This window comes from Falco rusticolus, chromosome 9, assembly GCF_015220075.1.
Source record: "Falco rusticolus isolate bFalRus1 chromosome 9, bFalRus1.pri, whole genome shotgun sequence".
Classification (NCBI taxonomy): domain Eukaryota; kingdom Metazoa; phylum Chordata; class Aves; order Falconiformes; family Falconidae; genus Falco; species Falco rusticolus.
The window spans coordinates 36,709,317-36,727,441 of NC_051195.1; the positions used below are offsets into that span (position 1 = coordinate 36,709,317).

At 40.2% G+C, this 18,125-nt stretch overlaps 1 protein-coding gene across 2 annotated transcripts in view; it reads right to left on the reverse strand.

Moving 5' to 3' along the window:
- The window catches only part of HSPA12A (heat shock protein family A (Hsp70) member 12A), a 93,082-nt gene that overhangs the window by 27,395 nt on the left and 47,562 nt on the right, over nt 1-18,125 (reverse strand). For both annotated transcript variants that reach the window (XM_037400190.1, XM_037400191.1), the window contains 4 exons: nt 17,187-17,314; nt 10,532-10,718; nt 8,935-9,039; nt 5,356-5,472 (listed from right to left, as the gene is read on the reverse strand). In XM_037400190.1, coding sequence (XP_037256087.1) covers nt 5,356-5,472; nt 8,935-9,039; nt 10,532-10,718; nt 17,187-17,314 — 537 coding nt within the window. The remainder of the gene's footprint in view (nt 1-5,355; nt 5,473-8,934; nt 9,040-10,531; nt 10,719-17,186; nt 17,315-18,125) is intronic.

Here is an 18,125-nt window from a genome sequence, read left to right on the forward strand (position 1 = left end):
CTATGAACTTATTACAAACAATCCTATGTACTAGTTTTAGTTCTTGTCCACACTGCTTTAAATTTGTTTGTGGACCTCTATCACTCCCTCCACTGCTCCTGACTGCAGTTCAAAGCCTTTCCAACTATTGTTTTCTTCTTTTGGCTGGAAAACCCCATCTAGCACAGTCTTTCCACCAGGCAGAGGGAAGATTCTAATTTTTGGCTATTTCTGTGTGTTACAGTGACCTTTCAGGCAATTTCTAAGATACTGAGAAACAACTCCCACAGCTTTGTAAGACACACACAGACCCATCAACCTATTCTTACCTAGAATGCTATGAAAACCTCCTATTTTATTTGCTTAGCAAAATAAAAAGAAAACCTCCAAATACGCCAACTTGTGCTGCAGAAGTGGACAAACAGAAATGTACAGAACTGGATGAGCAGATGGCTTTGTCAAATGCCTCTGCTTTCATGTGAACCTGCCTGGGTAATTAAAATGTGTAAACCGAGATCAATTAGTACACGTTCCCCACTGTGCTGAGTTCCCTCTCTCTAATCTTCACTCCTCAGTTAGTTATCCTTTCCTAATTAAATATAGCTACAAGATGCAGAATCCTCCCTAACATATCACTTCATAAATGTTTTAATTCTTATGATTAAAAAGATCCTAATATCACAAAAGTGAAAGTATGGACTCAAGAGAACCCCAGAAGCTACAAATTCTCAGGAAGGCTGATTCATTAGCACACTTCTGCCTCATCTGCCTCCATGAACAAGTACTGTTTCAAAGAAATCACCAGCTTCCCTGTGTTCTTACGGCTGAACATCGCTGCCTTTTTATGTAGTTTAGAGCAGAAGTCTGCTACACTATGCCTAGACAAATACATTTCAGTTGTGTGTGTTTTATGTATAAAAAAAAATACTTACAAAGGAATAAGTTTAGCTCAGCTTCACAGATATCAATCTGGTTAAGTGTCTCTAGCAATCTTTTTAAAAATCAAACATACTTCACATCATGTTTTTATTAGCAAGGAATTTTATGTGTTGTCACATTACTCTTTCACCAAATTTGTTTACTTTTCTCCAAAGGTTTCTACAGAGCAATGTAATGTAATGTAACCCTGGAACACAATGTGTTAAATAACTCTCATCGTGCACATTCCATGATGTGAAGACATTTATAGATATTCAGCATAAGAGCTGGTTAAAAAAAGTTTCTGGAATTCCAGCATCACATGCTTAATCCTATAACCTAGACTGCCTCTGTTTATTTATATGAGCTTATCATACAAATTATTTTACTTGCTATTTGTAATTGAAAAATAGATCTACTTCAGAGCTCTAGAACGCCATTTCAAAATCAACAGTTCATATAAAAAATAAAATAGCCCTCAATATCTCTAAGCAGTTGAGCTGACTGATGTTTGTAAGCCTACAGAATATTTTGGGCAAGCTTATGAAAATGCACTAGCCTTCCCTTTCCTTTGCTCTGCCCTGAGTACATTTGGTATGCCATGTTTTATTTTCTTATTTTATAGCTTCTGCATTCACATACTCCTGTCACACTCCAAACTCTTCCTTAAAACCTTATTCCTATTGGCATGTTCAAGGAATTCCAGCCTGTAGATTCTGCTCTGCGCTTACTGTGCCCAAAGAATGTGTATTGAAAGATGAGCTGGAAAAATGCCTTTACTGTAAAGAAACACTCTGCCAAGAATATTGGATCCTGTGTTCCCTCTAATAAACAATCTACAGCGCCTGAATTTCATTTCGATAAGGGATTAAAAGTGTTGCTTATAGTAATATATTAAGATACCAAAGTGCTGTTAAGACTGAACCAAGTATTCATGCCTACCCAGATTCAATGCATTTCTACACAAATGGTCTTGAACGCTTTCAGAGTTTCATCTTTCCATTAGTGGCCACACGCTTTTTTTTTTTGCTTTTTTTTTGGTCATCAGTAATACAAGACTAACAAAACACTTTCTCGTGTCAGTAGAACCTCAGATGACACAGAGGTGGAATCCTGGTTTTGTATCCACGTTCACACGTCATTCTGATGAGGCTGTAAGTGCCAGGCCACGTTCACGAGCAGGAACTGGCTTGCCTCCACACCTAAGCTATCTGTTCATGTCGGGGTCTAAACCTCAGAGCCACTGCAGGTAGCTGCATCTGGCTGCTTCTGCTATGGCAAGAATAAGGGTAGGTCCCACCACACGAGTGGGATGGAGTCCTTCCACACGCTGTCCAACCAGACCATGCTGCCAAGGTCTCCAGAATAAGCAAATATATGAGCAATTTGAATTTATTACTCACGATGCAAGTTCTTCACGAGAATGGGATTCCTTCTAATACTGGTAAATACAGCACTCCTGACAGAACTATACCAAAGCAAAGAATTTGAAACGGAACAAATAGGACACAGAAACAAGAAAAGTTAATGCTGTTTATGATGCCTTATATTTTACTGGTGGGGACAATGGCAAACCTGACTAATGTATCCTCAGAGTCATTATTCAGGATGTAATGAACACAGATACAATGAACACTTCATTCCAGCAGACATGCTTTGGGAAAGGAAACTTAAACCAAAGTTCGTCCTCCTGAGATAACGCTCTGCTCTCATCACAGAGCTCTCTCCAAGTGTGACCAGACCTCAGCAAGTGTCACACAGCTTTAGAACTACCCCTGGACACATAGAAATTAAGCATGAAGGACAGCAAGAAGTGTCTGTGAACTGTTATTCAGGAATAAAGCAATTATGATTCAGCAAAGTGAAGCTGTAAAGACATGCAGCTTTCTACAGCCTACCAAACCGAGTTCTTCAGGAGGTCCCAGGAAGCAAGGCAAATGAGAATAAACAAATACCTGCTTCAAAGAGGTAGCAGCTCAAGTATAACAAGAGTTAAGGATACAAGCAGCACAACACATGAATACAACTGGGGCAGGCAGGATAACAGCAAGAAGCAGTTTTCACGTATCAGTATGTTAATCACAGTCAAGTTTTTGTAGGCATGAAAAAAACAGCATTTTAGAGAGGGTTTCAAAGGAAGAAAATGAGTTAGCATTACAGATGTTCATCTCCAGGACATGCAGCTTATGTCTGAGATGACACAGATGAAAAAGCCCAATGAGGGTTGTTATCCTGTCAAACATGAGGCTACAAAACCCTTTAGCAGCAATATTCTGAAGAGATACAAAACAGACCAGATTGCAGTTGCCAAAGCCAAGGAAATGATGTTGCAGTAACCAAGATGCAAAACCAGCGACAGCTTTGATGGAAGCTCAGTGGTATGTAGAGACAGGAAAAGCTGTCATGCAGACAGAATTAGCAGGATTTCGATAGGCTGGATGGAAAGAGAGAGGAAGAACTGTGGGCTGAAGGGAACACCCAGATTACTCATTGAAATGAGAAAGCAGCGCAGCAGCTGGAAGGGGCTGTCACAGGAGCCCGTGGGCAAATTAAGAATTCCAGGTTAGCAATGTTTTGTTTAAAGCAAGACAGATATGAGGGGATGTCAGAGATGCACTGAGATTGCAGACTGTACAGAAGCTGATTGACATTGAGTGCAGAAGCAGATCTACAACACTTCTTACTTGTCTCTATTAATTCCGTGCAGTATTTAGCTTTGCCTAGGCAACTACTTAACCATCCCAGAGAGGCTGCGCTTCACATTGTGAACCAGTGGCTGAAGCCATTAGTATTTCTGTTCTCTTAGAGATATGTCACTTGCCACAGATTACTCAAGCAGATTTCCACAGCTCATTAACATTTCCCACTAGTTAACTCTCACCTTGACTAGTGGTTGTACTTCAGTGTCTTTCCCTTAACAAAACTGCCTTTTCACACGTTTCTCTACTCAGTGCCCCGATTACTCTTACAACAAGCTCTGCTTTTCAAGATGCTTGCATGTTCCAATAGCTAGCACCAAGAGCTGCAACTTCTGATCCATCTGTACACACCGGTTTGAGGAACATTTTGGATCCAGCAATAGGAATCTGAAAGACTGAATGGCAGTGCTGAATTCTCAGTTTTCTGCACTTCTTTCTTCATCCCCATTATTTAAAAAAAAATCAACCATGTGTCCAGTAAACATCAATTATTTCCATAAACTCTTGTTTTCCAGTAATTGATCACACACCCCGAGTTAAAAGCCTTGTCAGTCCTTGCTGTTTATCAAGCTTGCTGATAAAAGTACACAACCACAGACACAACCACAGACACAGACACTAATTAACAACATTCCATTGCGCCACAAGTGAGAAATGCCAAGAGATCTACCTTTCCCTGCCCTGCTCCTTACACAGCTCCCAGTTCACGAGCACACATGCACACAGACAGCAGGCAGACAACAATAATACAAAGATAACAAATGGGTCTCTAGTGTTTCAGATTTACCTACAACAGTGTCCTTCCATCAGAACTTTAAGAGTGTTTTGCTTCTGGCACTAGCATTAGCAATCCCAAACAAAGACTGTTAAGAAAAATGTTGCTCAACATTAGAGATAGTTAAAAACAGTGTTAGAAAAAACTGGGTGCTTCCCAGGAGCACTCTGAGAATTACTAATGAACTACTAGATATTTTACAAATTGCCTCGCATAGCTGCTGCCAATGGGTTACGCAAGAGTCTGACCAAAAATAAAATAAAATTAAAAAAAAAAAACAAACAACGGAAGATGGAAATCCTGATGAAAAGAAGAATGTGTACATCTCATGTATTAAAGACACGAACTGTGGCAGTCATAACGAAAGAGCACATACTTGGGGGAGTTTCAGGGGAAAGAGTTAAATGCAGATAAACCCTGTACTGGTGAAAATAACATTTAAATTTAATTTTATATCCAGATTATCCAGTTCACAGTCCTTTCATTCCTACTGTGGGAAAATGGGAACTGGAAAAAAAGTCCCACCGAGGAGGCTCTTTGCTTTCCTTTCTCTTCCTTTTATTTTTTTTTTTTTGCTTTAAAAGTCTGTGATGACCTAAAGAAAATAAAAAAAAAAAACCAAAACCTGCGTCCAGTATTTTAAAATCAGCTTTCCCTTGGGTCTCAAAACTGCATCTGTTCCATGTGCACTGAATTCAGCAGGAATACAGCATACAAGATGACTAAACCATCACAGTCTGCAGTGAGGGACACCAATATATAAAAGCGAACAGAAAGAAAAAGGTATTTAAGAAGTGAGTATGTATGACTTAAAGCTACTGCTTGGTAGAGCTAACTCCTCTTTCAGTGTTTCTAGTCTGACTCTTTTTCTAGCCCATTTCTATACAGTTTATACTAGAGCTAACTGTCCCAAATACATTTTATCATTTAGCCTATCAGCTAGAGCTTTAAAGGGGCATTTTTACATTCAGCCTGCAATCTTACCTTGTAGGCAGCTTGTCTCATAAACTGTTTTGCAGGCTGCTTCCAAATAGCAGGCACTGTAATGACCCATCTTACTTCCGTGTTTTCAAAGTCCGAGCCTCCTTGGTCACTGAGCTCCTAAATAAAAGGAAAAAGAGGTGAATCCAAAATGATGGGCGTCAACTTTAGAAGAAAGCATTATTTTCTGCTGGCTCTAATAACAGTAACTTTCCCATTTTTTTCCTGTTACATCTACGCTACAAATCAGAACTATTGCCAACCTGTCAACAATGCTTTACTATGCCAAAAACTGGGATTAGGGTTGATGCTTTCTCAAGGAGGCCTATAGAAAAGTTTACTGGTGAACATGAAGTAGAAAAGTTAGTTTTTCCAAAAACACCTCATGCACCACTGAATATTACAGAACGTTTATGTACGTTCTTAGTCTTGCTGTTAGCTTGAAGAATTCACACTTGCATCTTGATTAATACACAGAAAAATATTTGAGGTATCACTGATGAATATTATGTTTTACACTCTGGATTTTTCAATGACTTCTTTATACACCATTTACTTTAAATCAAATTTTTACAACTGAGTTAACAAGGGAAAGTGAAACCCTTTCCAAAAAAATGACCAATTGCTCCTTGAAAATTTTGCTTTAAGCAAACATTCAAGACCAGTTTAGTTCTTTTATTGTCCTTTTTTTCCCCCCCTTAAAAAGAGGAAAGTCTGTACTGCATTTGCAAATTAGGTGATATACTGACATGTTTTGGGAAAGGTTCCAAGTAAAATGTCATTACCATATGTCCTATCTAAATCTCCATCCAAACAGGCAAAGGTTCAGAAAGGTGAACAACAGGCCTTTAGAATGTAAAAAAATGTTCCTGCATGTGCTGTGCCAAGGTGTGGTGTTTGTTTAGCTATGCCGCCGTTCAAAATATCCATGCTAGAAAAGTAGTACCTTTATACTGCACGTAGGGCACTAGGAATGGATAGATTATAGTCCAAAGTAATAGTTTGTTTACAGTGCTTGTCTAATTAAATTCAGGAAACACTCAGAAATCACAAGGATTTATTTATTAACATCAAGAAAGGATGTAGCCCTGAACAGGCAACACAGCAAATATACAGGATTCATATTCACCACGAATTTCCCCAAACTATGCACAGGTTCAAGTCTGTGACTCCACAATCAGCCCCAAAATCTAGTTAAAAAAGTCTTTGACAAGATGAGAAATTGGACTTGTAATGGTAGCGTTATTTCTCTGTAGCCATAAAAAATAGACTGAGGTCTCACAGAGATTAAATTAACCCCATTCAAAAGAGGTTAGTTTTTAACAACAAGGCTATTTTAAACAATGCTTGCTTGGATGAATATTCTGATTTGACCCAGCAACTATTATGCTTACGTTGACAATACAGTGGTGCATTTGAACCCAATGGCACTTAGCTCGCATTTGACTGTTTACATGAGATTTTAAATCTCTAAAACTGTTCACTGGAGACAAGTATTTCACAAAAGAATACAAAAAACAATCTTGTGACCCAAGAAGAGCATTACAATAAATGAGCATTGCAACATTTCAAATGGAAAATAAATTGTATTTTCCCTACTAACACCAGCCACAGAAGGAGAAAAAAAAAATGGCAAGATAAATGGTGGTAGTCCACCAGAACACAGTATGAATTTACAAATTAAACCCCTTACAGATGTCTGTCTCACTTATTGGTTCTCCCTAATGCTTGTTAGATTTTCTCCATAAACATGCATTCAGGATCAGGGCAACCAAATAACATAGACAACTCCAAGCTGGGTCAGTGCTGGCCTGCCGGGAGGCAGGGGGCTCTGCAGGGGGGTCTGGGCAGGCCGGGCCGATGTGCCGGGGCCACCTGCATGAGGTTCAACCAGGCTCAGTGCCGGGCCCTGCCCGTGGGTCACACCAGCCCCAGGCAGCGCTGCGGGCTGGGGCAGGGGGCTGGGAGCTGCCTGGGGGGAAAGGGCCTGGGGGGGCTGGCTGACGGCCGGCTGGGCAGGAGCCAGCAGGGTGCCCAGGGGGGCAAGGGGGCCAACAGCACCCTGGCTTGTATCTGAAATAGTGTGGCCAGCAGGACCAGGACAGTGACCGTCCCCCTGTACTCGGCACTGGTGGGGCCGCCCCTCGAACCCTGGGCTCAGTTCTGGGCCCCGCACGACAAGAGGGACATGGAGGGGCTGCAGCGTGTCCAGAGCCGGGCAGCGGGGCTGGGGAAGGGGCTGGAGCACAAGGCTGGTGAGGAGCGGCTGAGGGAACTGGGGGCATTTAACCTGGAGAAAAGGAGGCTCAGGGGGACCTTATTGCTCTCCACAGCTCCGACAGGAGGCTGCAGGCAGGTGGGGGTTGGTCTCTTCTCCCAGACAACAAGCAACACAAGAGGAAACGGCCTCAGGTTGTACTAGAGGAGGTTTAGATTGGATATTAGGAAAAATTTCTTCACCGAATGGGTTGTCAGGCATTGGACCAGGCTGCCCAGGAAGCTGGTTGGGTCACTGTCCCTGGAGGTACTTGAAAGATACGTAGGTGTGACAGTTGGACACAGTTTAGTGATAGACTTGGCAGTGCTGGGTGAATGGTTGGACTCAATGATTTTTAAGGTCTTTTCCAATTTAAATAATTTAATGATTCTATCTCACAGCATAACAACATGAAATTCACCCCTGCAAATTGTCAGCACAGGGCTGAAATACCACAACCTACTTGTGGCTCTTTGGCACATACACTGTAGTTTAACTGTGTAAAACAGAATAAAGGAGTCTTATCCAAAATGTTCCTGTGTTGGTTTGGGGAATGGAGGCTATAGATCTGCACTGGTGCGGAATTCCACACAGGCTAATATACTGAATCTTTCAATGCAATCAAGTGGCCTGCACAGATCATTGCACTGGCATAATTACACTATTTCCACCAGGTTAGCCAGCTTGTACTCCTCAGCAGGGCATCTTTGTACAGACTTACAGTGAAATGCAAGTCGCCAAATTATAAATGAGCTTCTAATACCCTTTTTATTACAAAATAAATCCAGCTCATCTAGCTCTGCTTTGCTTCATCAGTGAAGACAAAGTTACATTGGGGCAGGTGACATCGGTAGGTGCCCATCCTATTTGCATTTCACAGTGCCAACTCATGAACATGAGAGACAACCTTGTGTAAACACAGAAGAATGCATCGTCCCAGCTGCAGCAGTGTAGGGGATGAGGACAGGACCCAGTCTCAAATTTAATTCCTGAGCTTCAGCTCCTGCACTTTTAAATTTCCGTTTCAAATCCACATTTTTTTCATGAAAAAAACAATAGAAAATATTTAAGCTGGTAAGAAGATATTCAGAACTCTGCATCACAGCGATACTGTTAGTGAATCAAGCTTCCCCTGTGTGGTGGTAAATCACTTCAGGCTATTGTGAGCTCTCCAGAGTCCACAGACTGCCTAGCGTTTCTACAGCTGCCTTGCTTTGTTTACATCAAATACTACTGAGGTCAAAGCCTGGAAAGGTTAGAAGTGTTAAGCTCACATTTATACCCATTATAAATCAGAAAATCTAGATAAGGAAGCATTACCTTACCTTTAATGCCTGTTCCTTAAAGAATTGCAGAGCGTAAGCAAATATCTCAAGTGCCTTGACTTTTTTGCCATTTGCAGCTGTCAGGTCTGTCTCCATAGTAAGATTCTACATGAAAGAAAATAACTGAAGGTTATTAAAAGGAAAAGGTAAACATTAAATTAATTCCCACTGCTTGAGGAAAGGGAACTCTTCATTATCCACCTGGTTAGGAAAAAGTGACAAAATTGTTCTGAAGAGGATCCAACTCATCACTTGAATTTCCTGGAGCATGACATTTGCTGCTTATTTTAGACTGTTTTAAACACCTACGATGTCTACGGATAACTTCAGGCAGAAAGCTGTATGGACTAAATATTAAATAATTACAATAGAAGTATCTGTAATTAATTGCAACAAAGCTGCATATACAAGAGATTTAATCCAAGTTCAGAGTTAAAAGCATAGATTTCTGGCTTCCCACCAACACATGAAATCAGAAAATACCTCAATACAGAAAGTACTGGCCAAGTCCCAAAAATCTAGAAAGGATTAAAGACAAAAATATCATCAGTAGGAACAATGTCAAATTAACAACATGATTTGCACTTGCGGTTTTGACAATATCTCTGACTAAATTTGCTCCTGCGTGCTAGAGTTCAGTATGGCTCTTATATTCCATCTCTGCTTTCTAACTAGATTTATAGAACAAACCAACCTCATGCAGATTCCCAAGACAGCTGTGAATTTCAAACAGGAAAATTAGGACGTGAAGATCTAAGCAAATGTGATGGTTTTGGCTGGGGTAGAGTTAATTTTCTTCATAGTAGCTGGAATAGGGCTGTGTTTTGGATTTGTGTTGGAAACAGTGTTGATAATTCAGGGATGTTTTTGTTATCGGTGAGCAGCCCTTGCACAGAGCCAAGGCCTTTTGTGGTACTCACCCCAGCAGCGAGTAGGCTGGAGGGCACAAGAACGTTGGGAGGGGGCACAGCTGGGACAGCTGATCCTGACTGACCGAAGGGATATTCCATACCATATGACATCATGCTCAGCATATAAACTAGGGGGAAGGAGAAGGAAGGGGGGAACGTTCGGAGTGATGGCGTTTGTCTTCCCAAGTAACCATTACCTGTGATGAAGCCCTGCCTCCCTGGGGATGGCTGAACACCTGCCTGCTGATGGGAAGCAGTGAATTAATTCCTTGGTTTGCTTTGCTATGCTTGCATGCGTGGCTTTTGCTTTACCTATTAAACTGCATCTCAACCCATGTGTCTTCTCACTTTTATTCTTCTGATTCTCTCCCCCATCCCACCAGGGTTAGTCAGCGAGCAGCATGGGGCTTAGTTGCTGGCTGGGGTTAAATGACAACAGCAAAGCAGATAATGAACTTAGATCTAGAAAGAAGGCTGACAAAATACACTTGCCAAATGCAGTGAGAGGCAAACCAAATCACAGTGTTAACTGAAGAGTTCATTTCATTTTATTTACTCTTTAAACTTAGAAATAAAGCTGCCTCATATCTATTTGACAATCCTCAGGCAAAAACGTAGTACTGTCCACAGGAAGATAATTCGAGTAGCAAATGCACAATTATCCAGGTAAATTGGTTAATACTTACACCAGTGGTATGTAGCTTCATCTTAAACTTTTCAAAATACAACCAGTGCTTTGATTCGGTGGGATCCAAGTCATGGTAGAAATCTCTTGCTGCATACCCAAAGCTATGAAACTTTCTCTCTGGTGTTAGGAGGATAGTGGTTGGTGTCTTCTGGTTGGATACGCCTGGATCTCCACCTTCCCACCGTCTATCCAACAAGTGAAACAGTTTCAGTAAGTGATACTAATGTTTAGAGCAGCAGAAAAAAATAGCATATCGTGAGAAAAACAAAGTGGTGGCAGATTGCACAGACTGCTTTCCCCTCCAAAGATACTAATTTCAATCCTTATAATACCAAAATCAAGTGGTTTTTTTCACATCAAAGAAAAGAGGACTGTAATTTTCATTTCAGATAACTCAATATATTTTGCAGTTAGTGGTATAATTTTTAAGGACATAATCATACTCTGTCTTTGGTAAGAATACAGGTTCCCTGAAGCCATACACAATTAGCAAGGAAACAGTTTTGCACTTGAATTTGCAAACTAAGTGTATGTATGTAATAAATATTGTGCAGGAAAAAAATCAAGTAATTATCCAAGAACACTATTCATGAAAAACCAAATCTTCAAATTGCGTGGCCTATCCAATCGTCAGTCCAACTCCATGAATGCTTATTTGTACAGGATATTTCCCCCATTTGGATTTAGGGATCTGTTTAAGTAATCTGAACACCACTCTGGAGAAGTTGATTAAATCCCTCTTTTTGTCACAGAACGCTCTATGAAGCAAGACAAGCCAGTTCAACCAACATCTGATCATGTGCCTGTGTCTTCACCTGAAACTCTGAAGACATGTCTGCAGCTGTTGAACTCTCTGCATTCCACTCTCTGCTCACCTGAAGTTGATGGATTTTGTGTTTGAAATGACCAAAATGCTGTAAAAATCTTAGTCTCTCAAAAACGAAGTAGACTCCCCCAATCCCCAAATACGTTACAGGCACCAAAACATTCCCCTCACTACCATCCACTAAAGCAGTGAATAAAGCTATCCTACCTTATCAAGACTGTGAAGTTATCTTCAGGAAGACACAAGAAGCACAAAAGTGTTAAGATGAAAGCAAAACAAAGCTTGTTGCACGGAATGGATAAGGAAATCAGTAAGAACATCAAATATGAGAACATCCAGAAGCAGAAATTGGGGGTGTGGGGGGGGTGTGGGGGGGTGTGCAGGGCACAGTGAGACGAAAGTAGAAAATTGTCAGACAGTAGAAATCACGGTCAGACAGTACACAGTTGTACCACAGAGCCAGCTGTGAGCATTCCTGTCTTCTCACTTTTCAATCACATAAAAAGTAGAATGGAAGAACAAGAAACCTGGGCATGACTGTTAAACCTCACTCTACATAGAAATACTTTCAGCACAGGAAACAATCACCAGAAAACATTTTCTTAAGAAGGCATTGGTGGAAAGATCTGTTTATGCTATCAAACATAACCATAACACCACTCAGAGAGGAGCCAAGTTAAGATCACACGGGCAACTGCATTCATTCATTATTAAACCACATGTTGATTGCTTTCTTCTAAAGATAGCAAAACACACTTAATATACTACTGCCAAAGCCCTTGTTCTGAAGCACAAAAAGGTTGCCTTGTTTCTGTGGTACTTGTTTATGTGACACAGGAAGTTTACAAAGGAAAAAAAAAAAATCTTTTCCATTTCACTCTCAGAAACAGTTGAAGCAATTGACCTCCAGACCAGGGCAGGCAACTGACATGGAAAACTGCAATCTAAGGGCTTAATACTTGGCAAAGGAACAAGGAACAGGATCTTCTAAAGTGCTGGGAGCCCTTCAGACCATTCAACTAGATCAAACAGCGCAAAATCCACCCTTTTTTGTACCACCACCAGCAGCAATGGCAGGGAATCACATATCTGTGAATTTACTTCAGTGTGGAGGACAATTCCTCTGCTCTGAAAGCAGAAACAGCGTGAGAAGTGGAATGATTTCCACCTTCAACCACTTGGAAAAAACTTGCCTAAACCTCCCTAGTACCACTGCTCAGCCCCCAAGCTACTACCAGCTGGCAAGGGCTCTGCTCCAGATCATTTCTTCTAACCTCCTGCTAGAAATGTACTTGGTCAACGTCAAAATCTTTTGAGTAGGTGTCACAGCGAACATACGGTTCCAATGTGAAGAAGTTGGGATCCCACAGCCCCTGAGCAGAAAACACTGCCTATTTCACCAGACTTAAATCCCACACACCTGCTGCAAGCAGAGAGGAGACAGAGTGGTATCATTTTTGCTTGGAAACATTAATTATTCATTGTGAGTCACTGGTGGGAAATTCCATAAATAGGACATGGCTAATAACAATACTACTTTGTTTTTCATTATGGCTAGGTGCATTTTTTCTTTCCGGAATAAGTACACTTAAGGTGCAGTTTAAATGAGGATAAATTGATGCTCAGTGGTATGGGCTGAAATTGTCAAAGCCACCTAGAGAACTGGATTATTTACTTCCTGATGAGTTTCTGACTGAAACTAGACATGGTAATTGCTCAGCACATTCTAAAGTTCTCAGCCTGTACTACAGTTCGATCACCGAAAGAGCAATAAAGAAACAGAAGGGGAAGTCCAACTCTACCATTTGCAGTCAGAGATTTAAAAGTATTCCTGTGTGACATCTCTTCTAGAAAGAAGCAGCTGCAAAGGCACGTGCATAGTAAATCCTGACTGTGACACTCTGCTGAGGTGGAGCCCTAGCCTCACTCCACTTAGTGGAGGCTTCTAGTCAGTAAGGCTAGGATTTCAGCACCTTCATTTGCAGTTTTTGTTCATGGTCCCAATGCAGGCAAAACAATGGTAATAATGCTCTCAGGGAAAAAAAAAAAACCAAACCAAAAACCCAAAATATGGAAATGCCTAGTAAAAGCATGGACTAATACGAGCCAGAAGTACTCTGGCATGTGGGCAATACCTTCTCAAAGCCGAGTCAGAACTAAAAATATTCAAGCAAAACCCAAGGTAGATTTCTGCTCAAATGCAGACATGAGACTAGTTCCTAGGCTGATAAAAAGTGGAGTAGCTCAACAGAGCAGCATAGACCCGTTTATAGCCACAGATGATCTGAATGTATCTAGGAAAAGTGGGAACTGAGACAAGAGAAAAGTTAGTGTGGAAAGGATCGCAAGGTTATGCTAAGGTTAGAGAAATGCCCTTCCTCACACAGGAGTCTGGCTAACAGAGTAAAGAGAGCGATCCTTGCAGAGTGATGAGAATTTGATCCAGAGCTGCAGCATAACAGTCAAGGAAACGAAGCAGTGGGATCATCAAAATGTAGCCAAACGCCACTGCAAGCATGTACACCAAAGAAAGGCAAGCACATGGCTGCCAAGAAGGGAAGAGAAGGATAAAGGAAAACCTGAAGGTTGAAGTAAAGTTACACTGAAAAAAGCCCGCATTCTCCCTCCTTCCAAAGACAGGCTGTGATTTTTTTCATAATCACATGTGGTTTTCCCATTTATTTTTCTCCATTTGTGAAATACTCACATTCAGTTTGTTGCAATTTAACCAGCAGCTGAAACATTTATAACTTCACATAAGTGCATATAAATCAATAGGAGTTTTTAAAAACTCTGCAAGGCCTTGCACATTCCCTCCAAAGGAGTTGTAGTTAACCCATTCTACAGCACCAAACGGGCTTTCATTATGACTCTGGCACTGCCCTGCCTGCTCAAGTGCTTGCTGAACTCATGGCCAGGCTGTTCCTATGCATTTACTCAGCCTCAAGGTAAGCAGAAAATAGCACTCGTTATAACATACACTTCTACTCTGAAACAAGAGCCTGAAGGTAACCACAACTATCTTTACAGAAGTCATTGGGAACTAGCAAGAGTTTACAAGTGGGAAGTATTACCTAGAATTGATAAAACAGTAACTAACATTATGCAATCAAAGTGAAGTCAATCATTACTCATCTAGAAACATACGCCCAACTCCAAACATGTGCTTTAGACTACCGACATGAGTGAGGAGGATACTTACACATTTAAAGCAAAGTGTATGCTTCAAGAACTCTGCTTATAAATTCATTTTTTTTAGTACTGGGCATTACAGCAAATAAACACACAGTCAAAAACATGACTGTCTACTAATCACACTAGAATCATGCCTTTGCTGACTCTACATTCACACTTGGTACTAAAGCCCTGTGTGTTCACTCTTTGCTGAAGCAGGACCTTCCAAATAAACCCATCTTAACCTTCATTGAGCTATTTACAGAAAAGCAGCTTTGTTAAAAGGCAGCCAGAAATCTAAATGTCTGGAAAGGATCAACACTAACAAGGAAAAAATCTTAGGAAGCAAAGAGGACCGTGCATCACTGGAATGCTTTATTTTAATGTAAACATTCTCGAGTGCAGGCGGGAAATTACATTTACTCTGCTGAAATATTTGTAAATTATCCTACATGTAAGCCTCATTATATACAGAGTTTGAATTTCTTAATACCTTCTGAACTACTGAAGCTTTATTTTGATACATACACCACTGAATTTCATGATTTTATGAGTATCGATATATAAATATATATAAAAACATGATATACATTATTTCCTAACTCAGTTTCAGCTATATCTTTCCCAAAATCCTTCCCTGCCAGCAATATTTATTTAAAATATATAATAAAAAATACTATTCTTTGTATTAAAATGTTTTCCATTGTTAGAAATACCTGTTGGAAACCTGAATACATTTCCCCCTCAAAGAGGTATCCTCCCTTCTGTTGGAAATATATATAAATTAATACATTTCATTTCTTTTTACATTACTAAATAATATCTACACAGGTCTGAAATCACAATCATGGTACCATTATTGCATAAGGAAGAAAATACAGTGTTTTGAACCATAAGTAGTAAAATATCAATTAAGATTTGGAATCTCTCAGCTGGCCATACAGCACCTATAGACTTCAGTGTCCCAGTGATCTACAGCAAGAAGCCAGATACTCTGAAAGGAGAATCTAGTCTGTAATTCACTGCAGTATAGTGTGAACCCTGTGGCAAAATCAGGTCCTAAGGTAAAATTTTGAGTCCAAAGCACTGAAAGGACTTCCCTAGAAACAGCAGTGATTTCACCTAGGAAAATCTCCACAGAGATTACAGGAACAACACAGTACACAGGATTTAGGCTTGCTCAGGCACAGCTTCAGAGATATCTTCCCTAATTTTGTAAACTTCTTTAAGAAATCTGATTAATTAATTGCTGTCAAAAGAGAACAGAAATTGATAAACACAGGTTCCAACCCGGCAACTCTGTAACCTGTCTAAGCCAGAAACATGGCCTGTCCTTTGACTCCTGGCCTCGTGCAGCTTCCCATGCCCTTCAGAGAACAATAGATGGATGAGATGCATAAAATACCTTGAAGCATTTACGTGTCCATACTGAAAACGGTAGGTATCTTTGCAACTGGACAGCATAATACCACTCCAAAATTTACCTCCCTTCAGCCGGTATTGCAGATCAGTTGCATTTGACCTCTGAAATACTTTGCAACTCTATACAAACCAAATGTGCACGCTGACTGCACAATTAACACTGCCTGCTGAGATTTAAGAGCTGCCTTCAGCTAGCATCTTTGCTTAGAAAAATGACAGTAAATCACACTGGACTGCAGCAAGTTAGTCTTTTTGCCCTTTTGTTCTCAGTATTACAGTGCTGGAAAAAGTACATCACCTACTGCTACAACAGCAGCTTTGTTCAGAAGAACTTCTATGGGTATGCTTTTTACACATACCTTGTTTATATCTGAAATTAGCTATTATCTTGGTCTTTTTACAATACAGTAGTTTTAAAGATACTTTAATAAGAATTGTACAGGGGTTTAGTTCTAAAAAAAACTTTTCAAAAAGACTATAAAACACTATAAAAATGGTTTGTAGGGCAATCCTTTCAGGTATCTGCCATAATAGGGTTTGCATTTGTGATTGTATTAGATTTATATGCATAAATTCATATTGTGTTGATTTAGTCATGAAATAAAAAACTAAAAAACCCTACATAACAGCATCTAAAGTTTGTTCCTTACATACATATGATACAGTACAGCTTGCACATCTAACCTTAATTTTCAAATTCATGCCTTTTGCTTGCTTATTTCCCAGTATCACTGGTTTGTTACTGGAGATTTTATTCAAATTTAATGCTAAAAAACTTGTATTAGCCAAATGAACTACCAGTTTCTGGGTGCAAGTAACGAAACATTGTACACATAACTGTACACAGGCATGATTCCAGGGGACGGGCAGCTCCTGGGAAATGCCATGACCCTTAAGAAATGTGTAGTTTCTCTCGACCTCTGAGATAAGGGCATCCAGATTTAATAATTAGTACTGCTCCCTGAATAGTTCTAAATACTCACTGATCCCTCCTTTTATTCACGTCATCTTGTAAACTCAGAAAAGAATAGAGAGGATGCATTCACATTGATTATATTAAAGCTAGAATACAGTAAAACATGAAAAAAACCTGTAACTGTGAGAAAGGTGTGGACTGTGGCAATGCTAGACAAATCTAGACACTTTAGACTCCTGTAGAAAATGTCTAGAGCTACTGCAGACAACCCATGTTATCACAATCGAAAACCAAATGCTGCATTGCAGCCCTTACCTCATTACATGAATACATTCTGGCTCCTTGGTGAAGCTGTAGGCGTAGCCACTGGATGTTGTGCCAAAATCAATAGCCACAACAACAAGAAATAACTGTTCTACAGCATCCTCTGCATCAGAGTCCTTCTGTTAAATAGCAGAAGCAAAACAGACACTGAGTCACTGATTAGAATAACTGCAACCTGTCTTACCCTTCAGTATTTCTGCTCCCTGAGACATGCATATCTCTTCAGTGAAAATAAGGACCTCCTTAAGCTGCATTTGTGACCGAAGTTGGTATCAGATAGCTGCACATTCCAATGGCAGTGGAAATTTCATATACAACGCAGCATATTTGCTGGAGCCTTGTATGCATTACCTTCTGAATCAAGAGTTTCCTCATATTCACTTTTTTGGAATAGCTATTATCCTGTATCATTAAAACTTATGGCTGAACACTGGGTTATTGGTTTTGGGCCTGTGTTTTGTTTTTTGTTTGGGTTTTTTCCTTAAATTGATCAAGTGAAGAATATGTTTATATTCGTCAGTGTGGTATATTTGGGACTTATTTGGTGTTTTTAAGAGTTAACTATGTCATAACCTTGAACATGAGGTACTGCCATTTAAAACTAGTGGAGACAGAACAACCCCCAATACAGCAATAAGCTTTTTACCCCGTGGATAAAAGCAATAAGCTTTTTATCCATTTACTCCTGTCTGTACTAGAATGTGGAAAGCTGTTCAGCTGGTTATAGTGAATTTGGATCCTTCTCCCTGCCTTTTACCTGTAATCCTGCAACCCCTGAAAAGCACCATCAAGGGCAACATGGGAATGTTAATTAGAAGAGGTAGAACGGTTATGGCCCAAATCATAACGACATGAAATAAAGCTTGACATAAATAAACAGAGAATTGTACCACTCCCCAGCATGCTGTTGCCTAACATAAATCCTGTATA